Source organism: Melopsittacus undulatus, chromosome Z (genome assembly GCF_012275295.1).
Source record: "Melopsittacus undulatus isolate bMelUnd1 chromosome Z, bMelUnd1.mat.Z, whole genome shotgun sequence".
In the NCBI taxonomy this organism is placed as follows: domain Eukaryota; kingdom Metazoa; phylum Chordata; class Aves; order Psittaciformes; family Psittaculidae; genus Melopsittacus; species Melopsittacus undulatus.
The window spans coordinates 21,543,875-21,567,982 of NC_047557.1; the positions used below are offsets into that span (position 1 = coordinate 21,543,875).

A 24,108-nucleotide genomic window follows, 5' to 3' on the forward strand; every position below is an offset into this window, starting at 1 on the left:
GCACCTACCTTAACTCCAAGCACAGCCTACTTTCCTTGAAGACTGGGGTACCTATGACCTAAACTAGGAAGCTGAGAACAGGGTAAAAAACTGGATAAGCAGATTGTAAAGCATTTGTGTATATTTAGCTGTACTTCCCTCTATTGGAGAGCTTTGGTGATTGTCTGGTACTAATAAGTTTGGTTTGGATCATGTATGCAGTCTATTAGATAGCTAATTATTTCTTTCATGAAGAAATTGTTTGTCTGAGATAATCAGTTATTCAGTTAAAAATGAGCAGGTAATGTCTGAGGTAGTAACACATCTGAACTGACTTTAGTTTGACTCAACTTTCCTTTCATAATACAGTACAAATTAAGCTTCATCTTTAAATGACACATATATTTCTATGTTTTTCAGGGCTTTCTACATGCAGTATTTGAACGGCTAAAACAATTTCTGGAGTGTAGTAAGTGCCTGGACATTCTTGTTTCTGTTGGCTGTTAAATATTAGGTGCTGGATGAACACATAATATGGTTTATTGCATCATCAGTAATAATTTAGGTGCAAGGTATTTTTTATATGTGTAAAGCTATTCCTTTAAATGCTGCTAGAGCTGTCAGACTTAAATAAAACATATCAATTTATAGCAACAGACAAAAATCTCACCAAAGTTATACTTGTTGTGATACTGCTAATCAAAGAAAAGAAAAATAGATGCTACTAAAAAGCAGGTAATTTTGAGATTTGTTGAGTTGTTTTGTTTTGGGTTTTTTTGTTTTGTTTTATTTGGGGGAGAGTTTTATGTTTTCTTCTTTTTTCCTGGAGTTTGCCATATATTTTGGTATGTCAATAAATAAAGACCACATTCCTCTGTATGTAACTGCAAGAGTAGTAGTCTGAAACAAGCAAGCACATGCTAACACAGTCAACACAAATACAAGCATAGCTAGCAGGTGTTAGTGCTTTTTCAGGGGAGTTAGCTGGAGCAGGTAAAAAGGAGAGTGGCACGTAGGCAGTGTTACATCTGAACTCACTCCTATTTGCTTGCTTGTATAACTGTAGTAGACCTGGTGCAAGCCATTCATTCATCTGAAGCCTGTCAGGTCATTCTTTTAGGCTTCAGCAGCACTTTGCCTGAGAAGATGTCTGAACTGAGTAGGATTATTCTTTTTTTTTATTTTCCTTTCTATAAAGGAAGGTACTTGTCTCAGGAGCCTGTATTTAGCTGAGAGGGGCTGATCTGGGCTCCAAGACTCATTTCTAAAAAGGATGAAAAGGGCTACTGTGTTCAATGCCAGAGTAAAATACCTTTGTTAATCTTATAAGCTGCTGGCTTCTCTGCATGCAAGTGTTTGCTCCTCTGCTACATTATAGTTACACTATTTCTGGCCCTTTCATTTTTGGCAAGATAGTTGCCTAGCCTTAATGGGCTGAATTGAAAGCCATCCCATTTGAAGCTTGGTGGTTATCTTAGTCCCATAGAACATGAGGACTGTAAGGTTTCAATGGCCTAAGATAAGAACTGAGCTGAACCTCCCCATTTCCACTTTTCTAATCAATATGTTGTTTTGCAAAAGTAGGCATGGCTACATTACAAGACTAGTGTTTACATGAATTATATCACAGGAATTTCCTGTATGCCTTCAGCATCTCTGGTTTTTTTCTTTTTTTTTTTTCCAAAAGCTTTATCTGTGTCTTGTCATTTTATTTTATTTGGTTTTTTTTTTTTTTGTAAATTCAGAATGTTCTCCAATGTCCATAATGTTATCTTTTTTTAAGATGGAGTTATTTGTAAAGCACGTATCATTATGTAACAAGCATATACCACAGTTTTAATAAAAGGAAATTTGAATCTTTTCAATGTTTTTTGACTTCTTGTCCATGCTAGCATTTGCTTGCATTATCTTATTTGTATTTTTTATCATTGAACTGGCTGTAATGATGTCTCAGTTGTTTTATTGTGATCAGTAACAGTGAATTTCAGTACAGCTGAGAGAAATGGTTAAAGACTGGTTTGTGTATTTTTTTCCCCAGTACTCTTTACCTTGAATTCGACTTTGAATTTATTCTGCTGTAGAACTTTTTTCTAGCTGCTGTATTCCCTGAAATGCAGAAAAAACAACTTGTTCTCCAGATTTTTCATAGAGTTTAGCTATCCAGAAAGAAAGATCTGAAAAAATTACAGTTGTTGAATATCTGATTTACCATAAATATCTGATTTACCAGGTAGAAGTATAAGAGCAGAAAACTTATGCAGAGATCGTGTAGAGAAGACTATAATTCTCTTCACTAAAGTGGTAAGTAAATTTTTCTTTCAGTTACAGAATAGTTTACCATTCTGGAGGAGCAGTCTCCATTTGGATACATATGTGTCTTAAAAGTGAATAGGTTTCAGATCTTTTTAAAGAAATGGAAGATACTGCAATTTAAAAGTTCATTGTTATGAAGTGTATTTTTGAGGTTTATATTTGAGAAAAGGGTGTCTATTTATGTTGACATAAGTTAGCTTGAAAAATACATTTCCTTAGCTCAAACAAAATTAAATGCATTCTGTAAGTAAATTATATAGCTAGGATTTTGCTCAAAAAAGAATTCTGGAAGTTTTGCTTAAGCATTGCTATCAGCATTAAAGAGGAAAGAAGAGAGAAACTTTTCATCCTGTTTATATAAGCAGTTAGATCTTTCTAAGACACTAAGTTTTACTGGGTAACTGGCCACTTTTAGTTTATTGAAAGAAAATTAACAGAAAAGCTCTCCTGTCCTCTGTGACTCTTGTATTATATAGTGCATTTGGAGTTGTTGCTTAATTCCCTGCAACCATTAAATTTCATATGTTATTGAAAGGTGATTTTAGGATTGTCACTTGCTCTATTTTTAAAATACATGAAATGTACAGAATTCCCATTGTTTTCAGACCCATGGATGTTATTTAAATATTCAGCCTAATTATATGATGTAGGAGGCACCTGTCTGCTTCACCACAATTAAGCTGAAGGTGCTCACATCCAACATTTTTGGTCTTTGTCATAATACTTCTTACTTTGACCTAACACATAAAGTGTGTGAGGCATATGCATCTTTTTTTATAAACCTGAAAATACACTTTAATATATAATTTACTACCTGTAGAATTTCAGATACAAGAATTTAGTCATAGGCATTTTTGCAGAGTAGAGGAGGTTAAAGGAATTGACTGATACTTTATATATCTCTAATTGGAAAAGCTAAGATGAAGAAGCAATTGCTGGTATTGCAGCTGAGGGGAAGAAAAAGGAATAAAAAGTTGATTCCCTTATGTCTCTTTTACTTAACAGTAATTCACATTGGGTGGACTATTTGCTAAAATATCCAGGGTCTTAAGTGTGGTTGATAGGTCTTACATACTGTGTTGCTAGCAAGCTCATCTAGATAAAAATGGGTATTGTTCCTCAAAGTTTAAAAAAGGCAATTTTGAGTATGAATCAAAAATTTCAGAGCAAACTAATGCTTCATTAACCCTTGATCTTCCTAGTACTTTCCTAATTTCCTGGCTATGTTTGGTTTTTTTTCCAGATTTTTATGTAAATTTGCACTTGTTTTTAATAACTAGTTTATGAAAGCATGTGAGACTTGCACAAAAAGTGATCCGATTTTTTTCTTGCTTCTCTACTTCCTCAATTTTTAGCTTTTGGACTTCCTGGATCAACATCCTTTTTCATTCACCTCTTTGATTCAGAGGTCATTGGAGTTTGCTGTAAGCTACGTTTTCACGGAGGCCGGTGAAGGAATTGTATTTGAGCAGTTTATTGTACAATGCATGAATCTGATTAAGATGATTGTAAAAAATTATGCATACAAGCCATCCAAAAATATTGAAGGTACTGCTGCTATTAACTGAAAGAAACTTTTTGTATCTTGATAAACATTTTGCTAGTTGCTCCCAACAGTAAAATTCCTTTAAGACATTCTTTTAAGGACTTTAATACTAATGTTTGCTGCTGTCTCTATGTTGATATTTCTTATTTTGATGGTAAATGTATGTAAACATTGACTTGTTAAAGTAATTTTAAATACACAAGAAGTCTGTTGATTTTGTTTTGTATGAAACTAATTTTAAAATGTATTGAGGTATGGAATTTAGTTTATTGTCATCAAATGTTTTCATGCATCTTTCTTTTGAGAAAAGTTTGGTAAAATGGAGCATTTGCTGTAATTTACTAATAGCACTACTCTGAAAGTGAATTTGACATGCTGTTGAATATAAAGCAATTCATATGTTCTGTTTTGTAGAACTGTTTCGTTCTCAATCTTCATGCACTGCTGTATGCACAGATAATGAAAAGTAGAATTCAAGTACATTTAAAAAAAAAACCACAACATTCCACCTTAGTTTGACATTTGACAATGATTAGATAACAATTAATGTGCCATTTCTACATTTGAGGTGGGGGCATGAGCATACTGATATGTGTCAGATGCTACAAACCCAGCATTTAAAATTCTTCCAAATACTAATGTATTTCAGTGTTAATACATTAGAATGTTCTAAATTCAGTGATGATTAACAGAAAATTCTATTTGTAATATTTCATAGCTTTTTGAAATAGAAATGTAGTAACTTGAGACCAGAAGAATATAACCCATGTGATAAAAGCTGTAGCATTTAACTCTGAGATCTGAATGATTAAAAAAAGAAAAAAAGGCGAAATTTATTTTTCTTAATTTGACAGATACACAGTATTTATGTTGGTTCTGTAGCATACAGTATGAAACTGAGCTTTGTGTGTTTAAGTGCAGTAATGCTAAATAAAAAAAGTAATGACAAAAGCAACAGGTAAACAGTTTTTCTTTTCATCTGCATATTAGCTGAAAAACATTATCAAGACTTTATGAAGCCTGAATGACCCTTCAGTCTAATTGTGCTGTTACAGAGCTCTCTTAAAAGTAAATAAATTTAGAAGCTTGACTTAAGTACCACCAGAAAGTCTGTTACAAAAGTCTGACATGAAAATGCCTTGTTTTGTTGGGTGTTTTTCTTTCGTTTCTTATCTGTTGATTTTTTCTAATTTTAATAGACTAGTGTTTGATCTTTAAGCCATTTAATTGTAATATGGGATTTTCTATTTTTATTTCAGATAGCAGTCCTGAAACTCTTGAAGCTCATAAGATAAAGGCTGCTTTTTTCACATATCCAACATTAATGGAAATATGTAGGAGATTAGTCACTCACTACTTCTTGCTGACAAAAGAAGAATTAACCATGTGGGAAGAGGATCCAGAAGGCTTCAGTAAGAAATGTGTTGTGTAGCTGGTTGCAGTTTATTTAGTTATTGTATAAGAGTTGCATACTGTCATTTTCTCTAAAAATTGCTTATTGCACTATTGGCTATTTTATTTTTGGTAGACTTGTTACATGCATGAATGTACCATCTAGAGACTGTTTTCGTAACTAGGATTTCTTAGTAGTCTGTGACGCACACGTCTAATAAAGTTTATTTGAACGATAGTTGAAATAATGTTTTTTTCCTTTGTGAAAAAATTAGCTGTAGAGGAGACGGGAGGAGATTCATGGAAGTATAGTCTCAGAGTAAGTATTTCAGTTTGAAAGAAAACCTTTCAACATTTCTGGCTTCCTTTCTTAATTTTCTTGTAACGAGACATGATGCTTGGTAGAAATATAAGGTTGTGCTTTAAAAAAAAACACTTTACTGATTCTAATGAAATTTCTTCAACTAAAGATTAACTTTGTTCCTTAATCAATGCTTAAACATGCTGAAATACACTGGAAACTATGCAGTTCATATTTTAGGAGGGAGGGAGGGTAAAGGAGTTTGCTTCACCATTTGTATTTTCTAATATCTAGTGATTAAACCCACTGAAAGTTGTCTCTTCTTTAAACTGTTAACTGGTACTGTCACGACTGTTAGCAGACATGATGAATAAAGAAAATTTCAGATGCATCTGTATTAGCATATTATTTCATACCATATCAAAAGTATGCTGTTGTAGTGAATCTCCAGTTATCATTGCTGTGGTTTGCTCCACATAGAGATCTCAAAGTTTGTTTGCTGGTTTGTTTCAATTTTAAAACTAAAAACCCCAAAGCTGGGCATCTGTTGTGTTCCAGGTGCAAATGGGTGTTCGGTCCAGATATCTCGGCTAGAGCTAATCCAAAATGAAACCATGACATAATCTGGTCACTGGGTCCTCAACATAAGCTACTTCAGTCCTCAGATCCATTGTTCTTCAGCCATATAAGTGGCTGATACAGATACAGGCATCAAACTAGCCAAAGTTGAGCGTACTATATGGTAGTAAGACTGGGATTTCATATAATACTGGTTTTGCTACAGTATATCACATTTTAAATTATTCAGCACCTGAAATACATTTTATGCTAAGATGTAATTGCCTTTGTTCTGAAAGATTCTAAAGCAGATCTCTTAATTTTTCAGCCATGCACGGAAGTTCTTTTTATTGATATTTTCCATGAATATAACCAGACTCTTGCCCCTGTGCTTTTAGAAATGGTTCACAGTCTACAAGGTATGTAATTTAAATAATAAACGAACTGTAAAATGTAGAATTCTTTACACTTGCTTTTGTAACTGTTAAACTATTTCACCTTGTGATACCTAATTTTATGTAGGGCATTCACTGTAGTTTTGAAAGGTCATGTTAATATTTTAAAACTATTTCTAAACCTACCCTAAGGAAAATTCCATGACTAGAAGGAAATCCTAAGTATTCTTTAATTTTCATTGTAACTAGTTTAGATGACTGGCAAAGATAGGGGCATTTTTGCTCTCAGGAGGTTTCAGGCTTTCTTGAGGATGGTCAAAAAGCTTCATAAATTTTGTAGATTGCTTTTTTTGCTGGGAAGTTCGTGTTCAAGTGTTGCAGGGCTGTTTATGGTAATTCTGCTGTGTCTGAAAACATCCTGGGGGAAAAAACTCTAAAGGAGAAAGTTCAAGTCCTGCTGTCATTCTAGATTGTCTGGAGGACTTTCCAAAGCTGAAGAATTTGCTTAAAAAGTTTAGTGGTTTTCTGTATGAACACCGAAGTCTTCATAGATTGAGTGGTTCAAGCTTTTTTTTCAATTCTGTTTCAATGATTCTTGTCCCCGAACAAAATTTTATCGTGGCCATAAAGCTTTATTAGTGGTATCTGCCACTTTGGTTTCGTTGTCATTTTAGTCTAGGTTGTTTCCCCAGGTTGTATCTTACCTGACTTACAATATTATGTGTTTGAACTTACCAGAATGGATGAGTAGATTCTATTGAATAGCAATAAGCACTCATTTTCTGAGAGTAGTTTCTGGCTTCACAGAACCTCTTCATTAAATACTTTGTGTACATAAGTTTCAGGATGGCTTGCTGTGCTGTGATGCTGGTAGTGGTAAAATGTTAGTTTTCCAAGAATTATGGAAGTTAATTCTTCCATGGCAAAAGGTACACATACACCTTTTTTTTACTCCTGAAGCCCCTAGTAGTAGCCATTTCTGGAAGTTTGCAACCTGAGAGTTACTGTTCATATACAAGATGATATTAAGAATTCACTAGTTCTTAAAATTTTGGAAAATCTTTACTTACACATTGTGAGTACGCATGCACTCATGTGTAAAGCATACAGGAACTAGGTCTAGGACTTTGTTGTAAATAGTACCATGTGGTCAATAGTCTTCAGCAATTTGCAAGTTTTGAGTTTGTTCATTTAGAATACGTGTGTTGCACTTACTTGCATGTTGCTGTTAAAAATGTTCATCTCTGAAGAAGTCAGTCAAAAACGGGGTCTGAAAGTAAAGATCTGATTTTAGTATAGTCACTGAAGAAAGTATCAAAACTGAAATAACTGAACTTGTGAATAAAATAAAAAACATGAATTACTCTTAATTCACAGCATATTTAACATGTGTAAGTACAAAGTTACTTATGTTCTTTGTTTTAGTTACACTTTTTTCCTTATTTTAACTTTGTCTTGTAGGATCTACCAATATTGAGGATACCAATGCTATATTGATTAAAGATGCTGGTAAATTAAGTTATACTTTATCTTCAAAGTAGCAAAGCTGTTTTTCTGTGTGTGCTTGACTTCTTAGAAATTATGTGAAAAAACGACAAGATTTTTTTTTTTTTAAGACATCTGGAAAATGGGACTTAAATCCTGTTTCTCCTATCCCTTGATGTCAATCTTCACTTTTGCAAAATGCTAATGTAAAAATGTGGTGCCACTTTTTAGCCTTTTATGAAACAAGCCCTCAGGGAAACTTACTGTCCTGTCCTTTCCTCTCTGCAAATAAATGAACTTTCATGAAGGTACTGTGCCCATTTTGCAAGTTGGGAGATTTCTGTGGCAAAAAAAAACCCAACAAACAAAGCAAGCAAAGAATAGCTACTGGTGGAACCATTCTGGATGTTAGAGTAAGATCTTTGGTTTTATGGGTTTTAGCTATTTTCAAATGTCTGAAGTTTCTTCTGTAATACCTTTCTTTTGCTAAAAGTTTCTCCAGAGTTCCCTCCACCATGGTCTGATTATATCTTTCTTCAGAAAGATATGCTTCAGTTCTGATTCTTTATTATGTTCAGGTAATAAAAAGTGTTGTTTTGTTTATTGTTCTGCCTTTTTTTAATTAGAATGACTATTGAGTATTTAAACATTTAAGCAGATAGTAAGCATAACTATTGTTTTTCCCCAGTGTATAATGCGGTTGGATTGGCTGCTTATGAACTCTTTGATAGTGTGGATTTTGATCAGTGGTTTAAAAATCAACTACTGGCAGAACTACAGGTTTCTCATAACAGGTAAACACCTTAGTTTGTTATGCCGTCATCGTTTCAATATGAATTGTTGATACAAATCTGGTAAGATACAAATAACGTCTAATGATTGCAGACTTGTAAAATATTCTGTTTTTAAACATGCTCACTAAATGAGTAGATAACTGATAGTGTCACAGAAATGACAGTGTTTATGACAGTTTATGTTTAAATTACTGTGTTGTGGATACCTCCAGGGTTCTGTAAAAATATTATAAGTCAATCCTCTTGTGTATATTTGAGTTAATTAAATTTTGTCAGAACAACTGCCCATGCACATCTAAACAAAGATATTTAGGCCTTATGAGACCTCATAGCCCTTTAGGCAGCAAAGTCCAACTGAGATCTGTGGAAATAATCTCTGTAAAACTGTATTTTAGCCAAAATAGAAATTTTTTTCTTTTTTTTTTTTTCCCTTCTCTCCCCCCAGTTTAAATACAAGCCCTCTGTAGCACACTTCAGTTAATTTTCCCAGCAGTAAAGTGTGGAAGGGAGGATTTGGGTTGGGTTGTCAAGTGTCAGTGATTACAGGCTGGTTCTATATAAAGAAGCCCATCTGCTGTGGGTTTTCCTTCTTACCAAGGTCCCCTTCACATGGATGCCTTTCAGAAGAGTACTTTTTTATTATTTAGTAAATATTGTAGGGTATTTTGAAAGATCGTGGATCAGCTTTGGCATCTCAGTACAGACTGAGCTGTCCATCTCTACAGCTGACTAGAAGACAATGTTCTTCACTGTTCCCCAGACTGTCACTCTTCCTTCAGGAGAAGTTCACTGCCTTCTATTGTGTCTGCTAATCCTCATCAGATGAGTTCCAAATCACCCTTTGATTCTGAATAAGTATGTCCTGTGTTTCTCATCATAGTCATTAACAGTGACCCTAATGTCCTTTTAAGAATTCTACTATTTTTTTTGTCCACATTTGCAGTACGTCTTACCAGATGTAGCTGTCACCTGGAATATAAACTAATTTGTTTGCTAATGCCCTTCATAGCTATAAATTGTAAATTATTTTCCATTATGGGTGTCTAGTAGTGTTTTATTTCCAAGTGCCAGTTATAAACACCTTGTAAGTACGTTTCAGTTTCATGTGGAGTTGAAGATCCTGATAAACTTACAAATAGAAAAATGCTTTTTTTCAGTGTAATATACTTTTAAAGAAATTATTTGCTTTTGGATGTCTAATCTTACTTCAGAGTCATAGAATAATTGTCACAGTTTTTTACCTGCTGTTTCCTAATGTTTTTATTCTTATTAGTATTTTTTAATTTTTTTTTGCACGATCTCAGCTTCATCTTGCTACCTGCCAGTGGTCAAGTACTCTAATTGTTAGGCTAAATGTCAAAGGAGAAGGAACAATGAGAGATCTTGATCTTGCATATATGGTTGATCTGATGTTGTTTTGTCACACCAGCACCAATCTTTGAACAAAGCTGCCATGGTATCTGTAGCATGGTATCTGGCCATATAGCGTATGTAAAACTGATAAAAGTCTTGGTTAATACAGTTGTAATTACAGTTGGGAAGAGGCTTGATTTAACCATTTGGTTGGCATTTTAGATATCCCAGGATGAAATTCCTGTGGGGACAGTAACTTGCAGTAGAAACTGTCCAGAAGTTTGAAGCCTTGTTTGCCTGAACTGCTTCTGCTGCCAGCATCATTGGAGACCACCATGGCAATAAGGGAGGTGGTGTTAGTAGTTTGGATGGAATGCTTGCTTTAACGACAGCTTCAGGAATACGTATGCAGTTCAAATAAAGCAGATACTGCCTGCTTCAGATACACTTGATATCACAAGATACTACTTGCTTCAGATACAGCAGGCATCATTAGAGCTGAAAATCTGTGCTCTCACCGTGTACTTAATGTCATTTAAAACTTTGTGATAGTGGCTTGAAAACTGTCTAATGCTAACTAATCTCAAGAAAAAACTTAATTTTTTAATATTCTTATTTTTACAAGGACAAGCATTAGGCAGGAGTATTCTCAGAGTACAAAACATATTGTTACAGCTTCTGGGGTAAATAGGAGGATATGCTAGTAAGGCAGTGTCTTGCATATAAGTCATACTTCAGCGTGGGTTGTTCATGCTTCAGTGCCGCTTAGTAAATCTCAGGCAACACTGAAATATTATTCCTCATTAGCTTTCTGGTCCAGTGTAACAATCTGATGTATACATGCTCCTTCCACAACTTTCACGTTCTCTGAAGGTGTGCTTTATGGGAATGTTTAATAAATCACACTTAATAAAATGTAAAGAAGACTCAGTAACTTCAGTTTAAATTGTGGTCTTGATGGCTTCTGAGGTAGCCATGAAAAAAATACATTTAGGATAACAAGGGAAAATAATTCTTAGGTAAAATTCTGTGAACAGGGTTAATCTTCCCTAACTTTCTGTATCTTCAAGTTAACCATTAAAATCTGAACTACTCTTCCTGATAATCTTTTATAATCTGTGCACAAAAGCAGCAGTTGTACAGAATGCTTTTCTCAGTCATTGTGTTAGGCAGTTCAACTTGTTCTGGTTCTTACTTTTTCCATTTGACTCTAAAGCTGACATATTTGTGCACTTGTTGGAGCAGTGCTGCAAGATTAGGTAATGTCAGTTCTTAGAATAGCTTTAAATTGATTACATGATCAATGCAGTACTTAAGTTTGCATTTTTTAAATTGTATCTGATATGAAATTTTGAGTATAAAATGAATGTCAATGAAATAGCTGGAAACTATGATGAAAGCAGTAGACTCCATGATGGCAGTAATATGTATAAGATGTAATTTTTAGTTTCTTTTGTTGTTGTGTATGTGCAGAATAAACTGTAGTGAGACCTTCAAGATTCAGCCATTTGGAATGAAAGCTATCCTTTGCCCAATGAAGTTGGTGTTTCCTCAGCCTTCTAGTGGAGAATTTTGAAAGATATTTCTGTGCTAAAGTTTCAAAGCTGGTCTTTCACACTAAGTACTCTAAGAATTCCTTTGGGGAATAATGTCTTCCTAGTGACTCTTAAGTTTCTTTTTCACTTAAATGCTCTAGAACAGCAGGTATAATGTGTTAATGAGTACCATTTTTTTCCTACTTTTTAAAGATATAAGCCAATACGTCGACGAGTAATTTGGCTGATTGGGCAGTGGATTTCTGTAAAATTTAAATCAGACTTGAGACCTGTGTTATATCAGACAATTTGTAACTTACTTCAAGACCAGGACTTAGTGGTAAGTATAAATAAGTAATGTTTTGGATTATACTTTTGTTCTGTAAACACAGATAAAACAAATACCTTACCTTGTGTAAGCTTGTTTGGAAATTTCTCAACATCACACCTTAAAGTCTGTCGTGCCTTGCAAACGATCATCTGTTGGAAAGTTGCAGGGTCTTTAATTGCGGAGATGTTGAACTGTAACTTCAAAGACATTAAATGAGCCATTACCATGTTAAGGTGATTACTTCAGTGGGAAAATAAATAGCAATAGCAAATCTGGGTTTTCTTACAAGAAGGAAGATGTGAAGTTATTGGTAATATTGATATTTATTGATAATAAATAATTAATCAACAAATGAACACTGTGTAGGTAAAACAGAGTTATTCTGTGACTAGTTTCTGGATTGTACAATATTAAGCATAAACATAGTTATCTGCTAGCGGAATATTTGGCATTTGTTGCTAAGCTGATTGAGTACAGTTTTGGGGTTTTAAGCTACAATTTCAGTTTACCAGTGGATGAGGTTGAAATGAGAAACTGTTTTCATAATCGTTTAAAAAAAAAAGCAAAAGAAACAAAGAAACCTATCAGCCAAAAAAACAGATCAAAAAACCTAGCCAGGTTGTTAGTAAAATACCACTAATTGGCAGTCATGTTATTTCTGTGATTCCAGACAGCTTAATCCAGACAGATCCAGACAGGATCTGCTTCTGTGTTAAGTGGCTGTTTTCAATTTATGTTCAGTGAACACTAAGCAGGGAAAACATATGCTCACTTACTGAGTTTTTGTGATTTCTGTGCTTTTTGAATGACAGCAGTCCCGAGCTAAACTCCTTCTCTATTGCAGGAGTTTTCATCAAAGCCTAGATATCTTCTTGTTTAATTCTTTCTTGAAGGTTTTACCTGAGTAGTTTCTCCATGTGGTACTACTTTAGCAATGTCAAATAAAATGTAAAGGGTCCTAAATGAAAGCAGATGAAAATATTTGTGTTGAACTAACTACATTTCGTAGAGGATGACAGAACACATAGAATGATTCAATTGCCAAAATAATAACTGATTTGATATTTCCAGGCATTATGTTGATAATCAAAATTGATGTATGCATGATGCTTACTGACTTCTGTCCTTCAGGTCCGTATTGAGACAGCTACGACACTGAAGCTAAATATCCTTTTACTGGCAAAGATGTTTGATTAGCTCTTCAGTCAAAGTTACTGGAAAATAAACAATTTAAATTCTTCACATCATATTTTTTGTTTATCCATTGAATATTTGCTTGTTTGAGTCTCATATCCATCTGCAATCTGCATTATTTTTCCTTAATGTTTTTTTTACCCGTAGATGACTTTGAGTTCAGAACTGACCAGTTCTTACCGGTAAGAGCATTTATATCTTCATATTCCGATGAGCAGATAGATAGTTGTTTTCCAATCTAATTTTAAACCACACTATTTTGTAAGCAGTGTATGTGTATGTTTTAGGGTTTGGTTTGGTTTTTGGTTTTTCTTAACTTAATAGGCCAAAACATGTAAAGACTCATATTGCTGCTGTTAAGGTTGCTAATGTGCAATATGCAGACAGACAATTCAAAGTTTCTAGTATTATGACTATTACAGCTTCCTAGGATTGTGTACAGTACTACATATACTATATGATGTTACCAGACGGTAAGTTTCTTCATGCTAAGACAATACGAATGCTGTCTTTAAGAAATACGTCTCAATGCCAATGTGGCTTGCCAGTCTAGCTGTTTCACAGATTACTTTCTGACCTGCTGTTTCACACAAATATTAAATATAAGTGTGTGGTTAAAACAGCATCTTAAAAATACAGACTTTTACTGGTCTCTTATATATGTGTTCTTTACAGTGGTCATTACTGATGTCATTAAACAATGAAGTGTTAGCTGTAAATACAGCAAAGACTTACTTTGAAGACTCAAACTCAGCAGGTGCTTTTTCTCATAGTTTGGTCACTCAATCTTAGCAGGTGCTTTTTCTTATCATTTGATTGACTTCCATGTTAATTGCAACTCTCTTGAGAATAAAAAAATGAAAAATGTGCATCTATGCAGCAGACATGGGAGCTTTTTATGATTTCACTTACAGTTCAATATATGAGTTTTATCTAGTGACCCAAAATCTGAAAGACTGTACCTTGCTTTCATCCTAAAAAAGTGCTGCTTCTGGAGAGATGGCCTCCAGCTTCATAGTATTCTACCTGTGAAGTCATGTTTACACTTACCAAACATAACAGTGATGTATGTTCAAAACAAACACATTTGAACTGTTATGTAAGAATGTATTTGAATTTTTTTTTATCCTGTTAGGCAAATGAAACAATAACATTTTGCACACTTCATAAGTATCTTTCAAAGTTAATAAATGTGTTCGAGTTGTAAGTGTACAATTTTATTTTTGATGGTCTAATATGTAATTGTTTACTTTGCTTTCAGTATCTGGAATCCATGTTTACACTGCTCTTTAAACTACTTCAGGAAGTAACAGAATGTGACACCAAAATGCATGTTCTTCATGTTCTGTCTTGTGTGATTGAAAGAGTCAACATACAGGTATATTTTTATAGAATTCAGCGTTGGCCTTGTACTAACAACACAGGGAAGGACTTGGTGGTTTTGGCTTATACAAAAATAGTAGGAAAATGGCATCGATTAACAGACTGGTTATTGTTATGGTAGATGGCTGCATTGTTTGCATTATTTGATTCTCTTTTCACTCTCAGTTCTCATTTATCTTTAGTGTAAAATGTTCTTGCTCAGTTACTACTTAATTTACTATATAATTTTTTGTATTGACATGTTTTAAAATACAGAAAGATTTTAACTGCTTATTACATTTCATGCAATTTTCTTTTTTTATTGTAATTTATTCTAATTGTCTCATATCTGAACTAGTATTTTATTAGATTTTACATATTAAAAGAGATATTTTGGGAGACAAAATGCTTTGCACTCCTGGAGACTGTGCAATTGAATTTGTAATCTGTTATCTGATAGCAATCACTGTTGTCTATACAGCGGTCTCCTTAACTGCATTAAAAGGTTTTAGTCCACATTATGAATTTGTCAGTACTTCCTTCTTAAAGTTTATTCTTCAGCTTATATATAAAGAAATTGAGGATGTTTTTACAGAATTAAGAAATTAATTGTTGACTGCTTTTGTCTCTATTTTTTTTCTTTTGCTTTTCATTCATTATTACTGTATTAAGGACAGAGATAATGGATGGTGTTGAGCTTATCTCCTTTTTCCACAAGTAATCCCTGTCTGAGAGCCAAATCAAGCTTTCCTAATTGTCCCTTGCAGAAAAAGTCAACGTGACAGTAGATTTGCCTGGATTTTAGATCAACTAGCTAAGCAACATCAAAAAACTATTTGAGAAAGAGCCTTTGAGTCTGTTTAGGTTAATTTCTATTTAAATACTTTAGAAGACAAAGAGGTTAACCTTTTAGTATTGTAGAGCATCAGAGAAAAAAAAATAGTTTGGGACCAACCTCTGGAGGTTATGTAGTCCAGCCCTTGCTCAAAAGATGGATAACTTCAGAGGTTGTCTTCTCTGTTTACTACTTAAGCCTGATTGCCATCTACAAATTTTACTATAAGTAGTATGCTCTTTTCAGACTACTGTGCAGTCAGAAGTTCCCTTAGTCACAGAGTGCGGAAATACAGCATTTTAGGAAGAGGAAAGAGGAGTAAATGAAAGCAAACTCTGTGCTGTGACCAAAAGCTCTTAAATATTTCAGAAATTTATGCTTGGGATAAATTAATGGCCTTGTTCACACATTGAGAGACAAATTTGTGTTCTGAACTTCAGATACAGCCATATGTAGGATGCTTGGTTCAGTATTTACCACTCCTTTGGAAACAGAGTGAGGAGCACAATATGCTGCGATGTGCCATTCTAACCACCCTAGTCCATCTTGTCCAGGTAAGGGGTCAGAATCCCATAAATGCTGTCAGTGTCTCCCACAGTTCTCTCTCAGGCATGTGTGCATGTTCTCTATGTGTGTATCTATATGTAGGTAAAATTAAGGTATAATTTAGTTTTACAGGCTATTTCTAAATGCTTTTCAGCCTTACATGACTGTACAAGACATGGTTCTCTAATAATGGAAATAAAGGTGGTTAATACTAAGAACTTAACGTTGGGTTTATTTTCCTGTGGTTTGTTAAGTAAAGCAGTTCTTTACACAAATTTGCTTGTGTTCTGGGAGATTTTTGTTCTTTCATCTTGTAACCAAGCCACCTTTAGTAACTTTATAGTCTATATGAAAAAGTTTGTTCTGGTTTCCTGTTTCCCAGCTGGCATTAGGAGTGTCTGTCTCTTCTTACAGTCATTGTGTATGGTCTAGACTTCAATCTGCAGTATAGGCACATCTGTTTCCTCATTGCTTTCCATTCAGCTCCCAGGGGCATTGAGTTTTCTAATTTGGTTGTAAACTTCTGTGAAGATGAGCCATTTTAAAATTACAGGCTAAGATACGGGCCATGACAACAAGCTTCACTTAGCTGGCTCTTTAAACTTGCATCAAATGTATTTTGTTTAATTCATAACTGTTTGAAGTCCTGCAAGGGTGGTGCTGGCATTGACTCATCATGGTTCATCTTGTTTATTTATAATTCCAAGCCCTTTATTGTTACCATTTTTACCATTACCTTCCTACTGCATGACCTCTAGTAGCTTTTATGACCGTTTGCAATGATATCTGCAACTTTTTCATCTAGCATATGAGGAAAAAATTGTTTTATCCCTTCTTAAATTCCTGGCTTCTCTTCTGTTCTCTTCTGCTTTGTTCACATGTTATATGAAATTAGAGATACTAGCAGCTCTGAGCTGCTTGCTTTGTTAAGTATTGGATTTGTGTCACATCCTGTTATTTGTATTTCAGTTTTTGATTTTTTTTTTCTAATTTGGGAATTATCTGTGTTAATGATTTTCATGTAGCTATACTTGAATATCTGCTTTTTTGTGTCCACGTAAAAACTGAATGGACAGGACTGTTAAAAGGTTTTTGAGGCAGGGACTGTCACCTCACCTTTGTGACTGTGGCTTCCAAATACAATAAGTGATAGTAATACCACAGAGGTGAACATAGTGATTCTCTGACCACTGTTTTTCTTTAGGCTTTTGTAGATACTTTTTTCATGTGTTGTAGGAAACTTTTCCTTTCCAAAATTTATTGCTTATGTTTACCAACATTAGGTTGCCACAGTTGTGTGTTTAGTTAAGATTGTTTAGTTAGGGTTTTACAGTTCTCAAAACTGGTTTGGATGGATGTCCTCTTCCAATGGGCCATGGCCAAGTATATGATGCTCAACAAGGCTCAGTGCCGGGTTGGGCACTTGGGTCACAACAACCCGTGCAATGTAACAGGCTTGAGGAAGAGTGGTTGGAAAGCTGCCCAGTGGAAAATGATCTGGGGGTGTTGGCCAACAGCCAGCTGAACATGAGCCAGCTTGTGAACCAGGCAGCCAAGAAGGCCAACAGCATCCTGGCCTATATTAGCAACAGTGTGGCCAGCAATGCTAAGGAAGTGATCATCCCTGTGTACTGGGTGCTGGAATGCTACACCTTGAATTCTGTGTTCAGTTTTCAGCAAGGATTGAGGTGCTGGAGCATGTGCAAAGAAGAGCAATAAGGCTGGTGAAGGGTCTGGAGTGAGAGTCTTGTGAGAAATAGCTGAGGGAACTGTGGTTCTATAGCCTGGAGAGAATGATACTAAGGGGGGGACGTTATTGCTCTTAACAACTACCTGAAAGGAGATTGTAGTGAGGTGGGGCTGAGAGAAGATTGCTTTGAGATGCAACAAGGGAGTTTTAGATTGGATATTAGGAAAGATTTCTTCACCAAAATGTTTGTCAAGCATTGAACAAACTGCCCAGGGAAGCATTTGAGTCACCATCCCTAGATATATTTAAAACATGTGTAGATGTTGACAGGCTGATAGAGTTGGGCTTGCTCAGCCTGGAGAAGAGACTCTGGGGAGACTCTCATAGTAGAGAAGAGTCTCTCTGGGGAGACCTCATAGCAGCCTTCCAGTATCTGAAGGGGGTTACAGAACATCTGGAGCAGGACATCTTACAAGGGCATCTAGTGACAAGATGATGGGAAATTCCTTCAAGCTGAAAGAGGGTAGATTTAGACTGGCTATTAGGAAGAAATTCTTCACTGTGAGAGTGGTGAGGCACTGGCACAGGTTGCCCAGGGAAGTTGTGGATGGCCCTGTTCCTGGCAGTGTTCAAGGCAGGGTTGGATTGCTCTTTGAGTAACTAGTCTAGTTGAAGGTGCTCCTACTCATGGCAAGGGGGTTGAGAGTAGATGACTTTTATGGTCACTTCCAACCCAAACCATTCTGTGAAACACATGACTAAAGATAGCAAGAGGATAAGCTCAGGAGTGCAGCAGGAGGGCCAGGAGACCTCCTTGGATGGATAAGGAGCTGCTGAGGAAAATTCACAGGAAAAAAGAGGCTTATAAAAGGTGGAAGCAAGGACAGGCAGCCTGGGATGAATACAGGGATATTGTCCAGGAAGCTAGGGACCAGGTTAGGAAAGCTACAGCCCAGTTAGAATTAAACTTGGTTAGGGATGTGAAAGATAACAGGAAGGGATTGAATGGGTATGTAGAGGCTAAAAAACAGACTAAGGACAATGTAGGCCTCCTCTGGAAGCTTTTGGGAGACCTGGCTACACAGGACTTGGAGAAGGCTGAGGTTCTGAATGGCTTCTCTGCCTCAGTCTTCACTGACAAAGGCTCTGACCACACCACCCAAGTCTTGGAAGGCGGACGCAAGGACTGTGAGAATGAAGACCTCGGGCTCACTGTAGGAGAGGATCTGGTTCGAGACCATCTTAAGAACCTGAATGTGCACAAGTCCATGGGACCTGATGAAATCCATCTGCGGGTCCTGAAGGAGCTGGCGAATGAAGTTGCAAAGCCACTGGCCATCATATTTGAAAGATCATGGCAGTCAGGTGAAGTTCCTGACGACTGGAAAAAGGGAAATATAACCCCGATTTTCAAGAATGGGAAAATGGATGACCCAGGGAACTACAGACCAGTCAGTCTCACCTCTGTGCCTGGCAAAATCTGGGAGCAGATTCTCCTGCAAGGCATGCTAGGGCACATGAAAAACAACAAGGTGGTTGGTGACAGCCAGCATGGCTTTACTAGGGGAAATCCTGCCTGACCAATTTAATTTGGCGGCCTCCTCTGATGGGGCTATGGAACCGATGGACAGGGGTAGAACAGTTGATGTCATCTACCTGGACTTGTGCAAAGTTTTGGACACTGTCCCACATGACATCCTTGTCTCTAAATTGGAGTGTCATCAATTTGATAGGTGGACCACTCAGTGGATAAAGAACTGGCTGGATGGTCTCACACAGAGAGCTGTGGTTAATGGCTCAATGTCCAGCTGGAGACCAGTAACGAGTGGTGTCCCTCAGGGATTGGTGTTGGGACTGGTCTTGTTCCACATCTTTATCGGTGACATGGACAGTGGGATTGAGTGTGCCCTCAGCAAGTTTGCCGATGACACCAAGCTGTGTGGTTCAGTTGATACGCTGGAGGGAAGGAATGCCATCCAGAGGGACCTTGACACACTTGTGAGGTGGGCTGATGCCAACCTCATGAAGTTTAACCATGCCAAGTGCAAGGTCCTACACGTGGGTCGGAGCAATCCCAGGCAGAGCTACAGGTTGGGCAAAGAAGAGATTCAGAGCAGCCCTGCGGAGAAGGACTTGGGGGTGTTGGTTGATGAGAAAATGAACATGAGCCGGCTGCAGTGTGCACTCACAGCCCAGAAAACCAACTGTGTGCTGGGCTGCATCAAAAGGAACGTGACCAGCAGGGAGAAGGAGGTGATCCTGCCCCTCTACTCTGCTCTCGTGAGATCTCACTTGGAGTATTGTGTGCAGTTCTGGTGTCCTCAACATAAAAAGGACATGGAACTGTTGGAACAAGTCCAGAGGAGGGCCATGAAGATGATCAGGGGACTGGAGCACCTCTCATATGAAGACAGGCTGAGAAAGTTGTGTCTGTTCAGCCTGGAGAAGAGAAGGCTGTGTGGAGACCTCATAGCAGCCTTCCAGTATCTGAAGGGAACCTATAATGGTAATGGGGAGGGACTCTTCATTAGGGACTGTAGTGACAGGACAAGGGGTAATGGGTTGAAACTTAAACAGCAAAGGTTTAGATTGGATATAAGGAAGAAATTCTTTCCTGTTAGGGTGGTGAGGTACTGGAATGGGTTGCCCAAGGAGGTTGTGAATGCTCCATCCCTGGCGATGTTCAAGGCTGGGTTGAACGAAGCCTTGTGTGATATGGTTTAGTGTGAGGTGTCCCTGCCCATGGCAGGGGGGTTGGAACTGGATGATCTTAAGGTCCTTTCAAAGCCTAACTATTCTATGATTCTGTGATAGAATTTCAGAGTTTAACAGTGGAGAAAATGTGGAAGGGAAATGAGTAGACATTACAGCTATAGGAATAATTAGTGTTCTTTTATGAGTTAGTTCAAACAAAGAGAAAATATATTTTCACAATGAACAAAATGTGGAACTTTTGTTACTGGCCTCTGTTGGGTCCAGAAGTGTAGCTGGATGAAAGAGATCAGACGAATTACGGAAGATTCTTTTTCTTGGAAGACAAGGCTGTTTAAATAAACAATTCCTCAAATAAACCTTAACTTAAAAACGTGAAATAATTTTAAACTAAACAGTTTCCATATACAGTAACCACAAAAAAGTAGTATTCAACTAGTATTGGTTCACTTTAGTCATGATAAAATAAGGATTACTTTTAATTTATGATTAGTTTTGATAATAGGTTTTTCTTTTTAATTAGGTTTTGTTATTGAATGATTGCTGAAAAGAATACTCATTCTTGGGAAGACATCTTCATTTGTAGAACTTGGATATATAAATCACTGTCATCAGTCCGTGAACTGTTTAGTAGCAATGAAAACAAACCCTTCTCCTGGTTCTTAGAATATGTCAAAAGATTTATTATGTTGTAGGGTCTAAAGAATAATTCTTTTATTGATCTTTAAAGTATTTTATTCTGTGTCTAGTCATTTAGCTGTGACTTTGCTCAAAGAGAGAGGCTGGGGAATGTTTTTATGATTGTGCATTGTTCATAAGCTTTTTTTTCTCCACACCATTGATAAGCTGTTTGTTTTCAAAAGATTGACAATTTTCTCAAGACATATTGTCAGTTGTAAGAGCAGGAGTGCCAGATTGTCGTATGAAATGGATAGAAGTTCAACCTTTGATTCCTTGAATGAATGTTTACAGTATGCAGCAGAACAGATCTTTTTCAGTGCTAGTTTTTAAATGCTTGATTTTAGGTTTTTGATGTATTTTACATTTTTTATTTATTTCCCAGGGACTCGGAGCGGACAGCAAAAATCTCTATCCTTTTCTACTTCCAGTTATTCAGCTAAGTACTGATGTTACTCAGCCTCCGCACGTCTATCTTCTGGAAGATGGTTTAGAGTTGTGGTAAGAATGTCACTTATCAGTTTCTTATTTTAAAAAGGTATATTTGGATTCTTAGAAGTAAAAATAAAATTATATAAAAAAAGCTTTGACTGTATTAAGAATTTGTTGTTATTATTTTACCTTGACATCATCTATATCATACCTATTCTCAAAAGAGATGCAATTAGGAAGTTAATAAAACAATTAAAAATAACTGAGTAGGCTAACCCATTTTCAGGCAGTTGATAGTGAAGATACTGTTCTGTTGCAATAATGAACAGCAAGACAAAAAGTCTAGACTCACTAAAATGTGCATGCTAAACTAAGTTTGATGTGCTTCATTTTGAGAGCACAATGGCCCAGTGATTCTCACAGCTGGTTGCTGGAGGAGGTGGTGAGTTTACAAGGATAGAGTGTGGAAATTATCGTCCAGATCTCAAGATGTTTAATGACTGAACACAAACCAAGTGTTACGCATTATTTAAGGATCATACAGGTGATGACTAAGAGTTAGTGTTTTCATTCTGTCAAAATGATAGCTCAATGTTACTGATAGGTGATTTAAATGTTTTGTTTAATCTCTTATTAGGTTAGTGACATTGGAGAATAGTCCATGTCTTACACCTGAGCTCCTGAGAATATTTCAGAACATGCCTGCCCTTCTTGGTATGTCTATTAAAATAAAATTTCTCTGTGCTTTTTCTACTGCTTGTTGTCTTGTTCATGCTACTTTGTGTTGTTCACATTTAATATTGCTGCTGTGGGTACAAGAACTAAGGCAACTTGCAAAATTGTAACTATTACAGCTTTTTGTTGTTTGACTTTCATACCATCTTTAGTATTTACTGTCTATTTAACCTCGATATTTTTTAATAAACTGAAGCTGCTTTATACTCAAAAGATAAGAAAAACTTAAGTTTATAATTTCAGAAGGGGAGGTGGGGGGGTGGGGTGGGTTAGGTTTTTTTTTTAAAGAAATCCCTGAAATCTAACACCATGTTTGCGGACTTTTAGTGATACTGATTATATGGAATACTTGCCTGTTCTGCTACAACCAGAGCAAAGCTTCCAGTATTAACTTTTTCCATTATTCAGTTAATAATTGCCTAAATTTGTCTGTAAGTGTATTGGGCGAGCAGCACTAAAATTAAAAGCACTAGTTTTGCCTGACTTGTTGACAATATATAAGCTTATTAATGAGAATTAAGACTTGGTGCTTAGGAAATATTGATATTTGGGATGCTTTTGTTTTGCAATTAAAGGAAGCATAAAAATTTTGTAGTTTAATTTTATTATGTAAATATGGTTTTGTTTAATTAAATCTTTAGCTGTGCTTTTGTAGGGTGTGAAGCTAATACAGCAAATCAATGCTTTTTTATCTTCATAAAATTTTAGAAGTTGGCTTTTTAATTAATTGTTGTTTGCAGTACTTAATACTCTATAAATCAATAGAAAGTTACATTATGGTGGGTAGATGCACCAAGATGATGCCTTCTGTTATTTCACTGTGTATACTAGATTTCTAATGACAAAACTGCTCTGGAAAGTAGTGTTCTGAACTGGTTTTATTATTAAATTCAAGAGGTAGGTTCTGTAGCTGCCAAATACTATTTGTCTTCATATCTACACGCAGACCCTTCTTCCTTTTTGTTCTGTGTTAGTAGTAGATAGTATCTCCTACAGAAAGCTTCCACCATTGGAATGGTTGTGATTTTCATAGTTCTGTCACACTGCTGATCTGCTTAAGTTAAATTCAGAAGTACTCTGTATTTGTAACTTGCTTACATTTCCTGCTGCTATTTTCTCCCCACCCAATCCTCCCTAGTCTTCATGTAATGCTTTCCAGGGTAGAGATGACTATGAATGAAAAACCTTGGCATACTCTTCTAACAAAAGGTGGAGATTTTCAGGACTGCTCTACACTTGTGACAATTTCCTTGTTTTATGAATGGACCTTGCAGAAGAGTCGTGCTTTCCTTTGGGAAAAAAAAATATCAAGAGAATGTTCCTTGTTCTGAAATATCAAATTTGTTGTATGGTGCTGCTAGAGCAAGTAGTACAGTTCTATATTTATGTCACCTGTTTTCTCCTTCTGGCTTGAAATAACTTCTTGTGGTTTTGCTGCTCACACTTTCACCTTTGTAGTGGTTATTCCAGAATCACAGAATGGAAAGCACTTTATGTTTACGTGACCATGTCTTTACAATTTGTCTTCTGCATCAGTGCCTGAAACTTAAAACCAAGCAAAGAGGAATACCTCTAGGGAGAATGCAGTGATTTCAAGAAATGTATAATATTGATAATATGCTACTAAAGCTAATTTAGAGAAGTATTGGATTTTTTATGAGGATATTGGATGGGTAGGTGAAAAATAATCTCTTTTGAAGTCAAGATATGTAAATATTCAAAATACATGATGAGAAGACATGTCCTGTACAACCACTGAGATACGTAAGTACTCACTGCTTTCAAAGCTGTCCAATGGACATGCTGGATAGCAGGAATATTAGTTTTCTTTCTACTGGAAGGGGTAAAAAGAGAAACTGCTAAAACTTCCCAGAATTTTTCAGATATTGTAATGGAAAACATTACAATGTTTTCAAAGAAAAGGCCATAGTTTCTGTCATGT

At 36.0% G+C, this 24,108-nt stretch overlaps 1 protein-coding gene across 3 annotated transcripts in view; it reads left to right on the top strand.

The window, feature by feature from the left end:
* The window catches only part of IPO11 (importin 11), a 97,600-nt gene that overhangs the window by 27,536 nt on the left and 45,956 nt on the right, over positions 1 to 24,108 (top strand). For all 3 annotated transcript variants that reach the window (XM_034072735.1, XM_034072734.1, XM_031051528.2), the window contains 15 exons: positions 400 to 448; positions 2,210 to 2,280; positions 3,648 to 3,840; positions 5,098 to 5,250; positions 5,506 to 5,549; positions 6,418 to 6,508; positions 7,946 to 7,993; positions 8,658 to 8,763; positions 11,865 to 11,991; positions 13,114 to 13,147; positions 13,318 to 13,358; positions 14,438 to 14,554; positions 15,814 to 15,927; positions 21,385 to 21,500; positions 22,069 to 22,145. In XM_034072735.1, the coding sequence (XP_033928626.1) occupies positions 400 to 448; positions 2,210 to 2,280; positions 3,648 to 3,840; positions 5,098 to 5,250; positions 5,506 to 5,549; positions 6,418 to 6,508; positions 7,946 to 7,993; positions 8,658 to 8,763; positions 11,865 to 11,991; positions 13,114 to 13,147; positions 13,318 to 13,358; positions 14,438 to 14,554; positions 15,814 to 15,927; positions 21,385 to 21,500; positions 22,069 to 22,145 (1,381 nt within the window). The remainder of the gene's footprint in view (positions 1 to 399; positions 449 to 2,209; positions 2,281 to 3,647; positions 3,841 to 5,097; positions 5,251 to 5,505; positions 5,550 to 6,417; positions 6,509 to 7,945; positions 7,994 to 8,657; positions 8,764 to 11,864; positions 11,992 to 13,113; positions 13,148 to 13,317; positions 13,359 to 14,437; positions 14,555 to 15,813; positions 15,928 to 21,384; positions 21,501 to 22,068; positions 22,146 to 24,108) is intronic.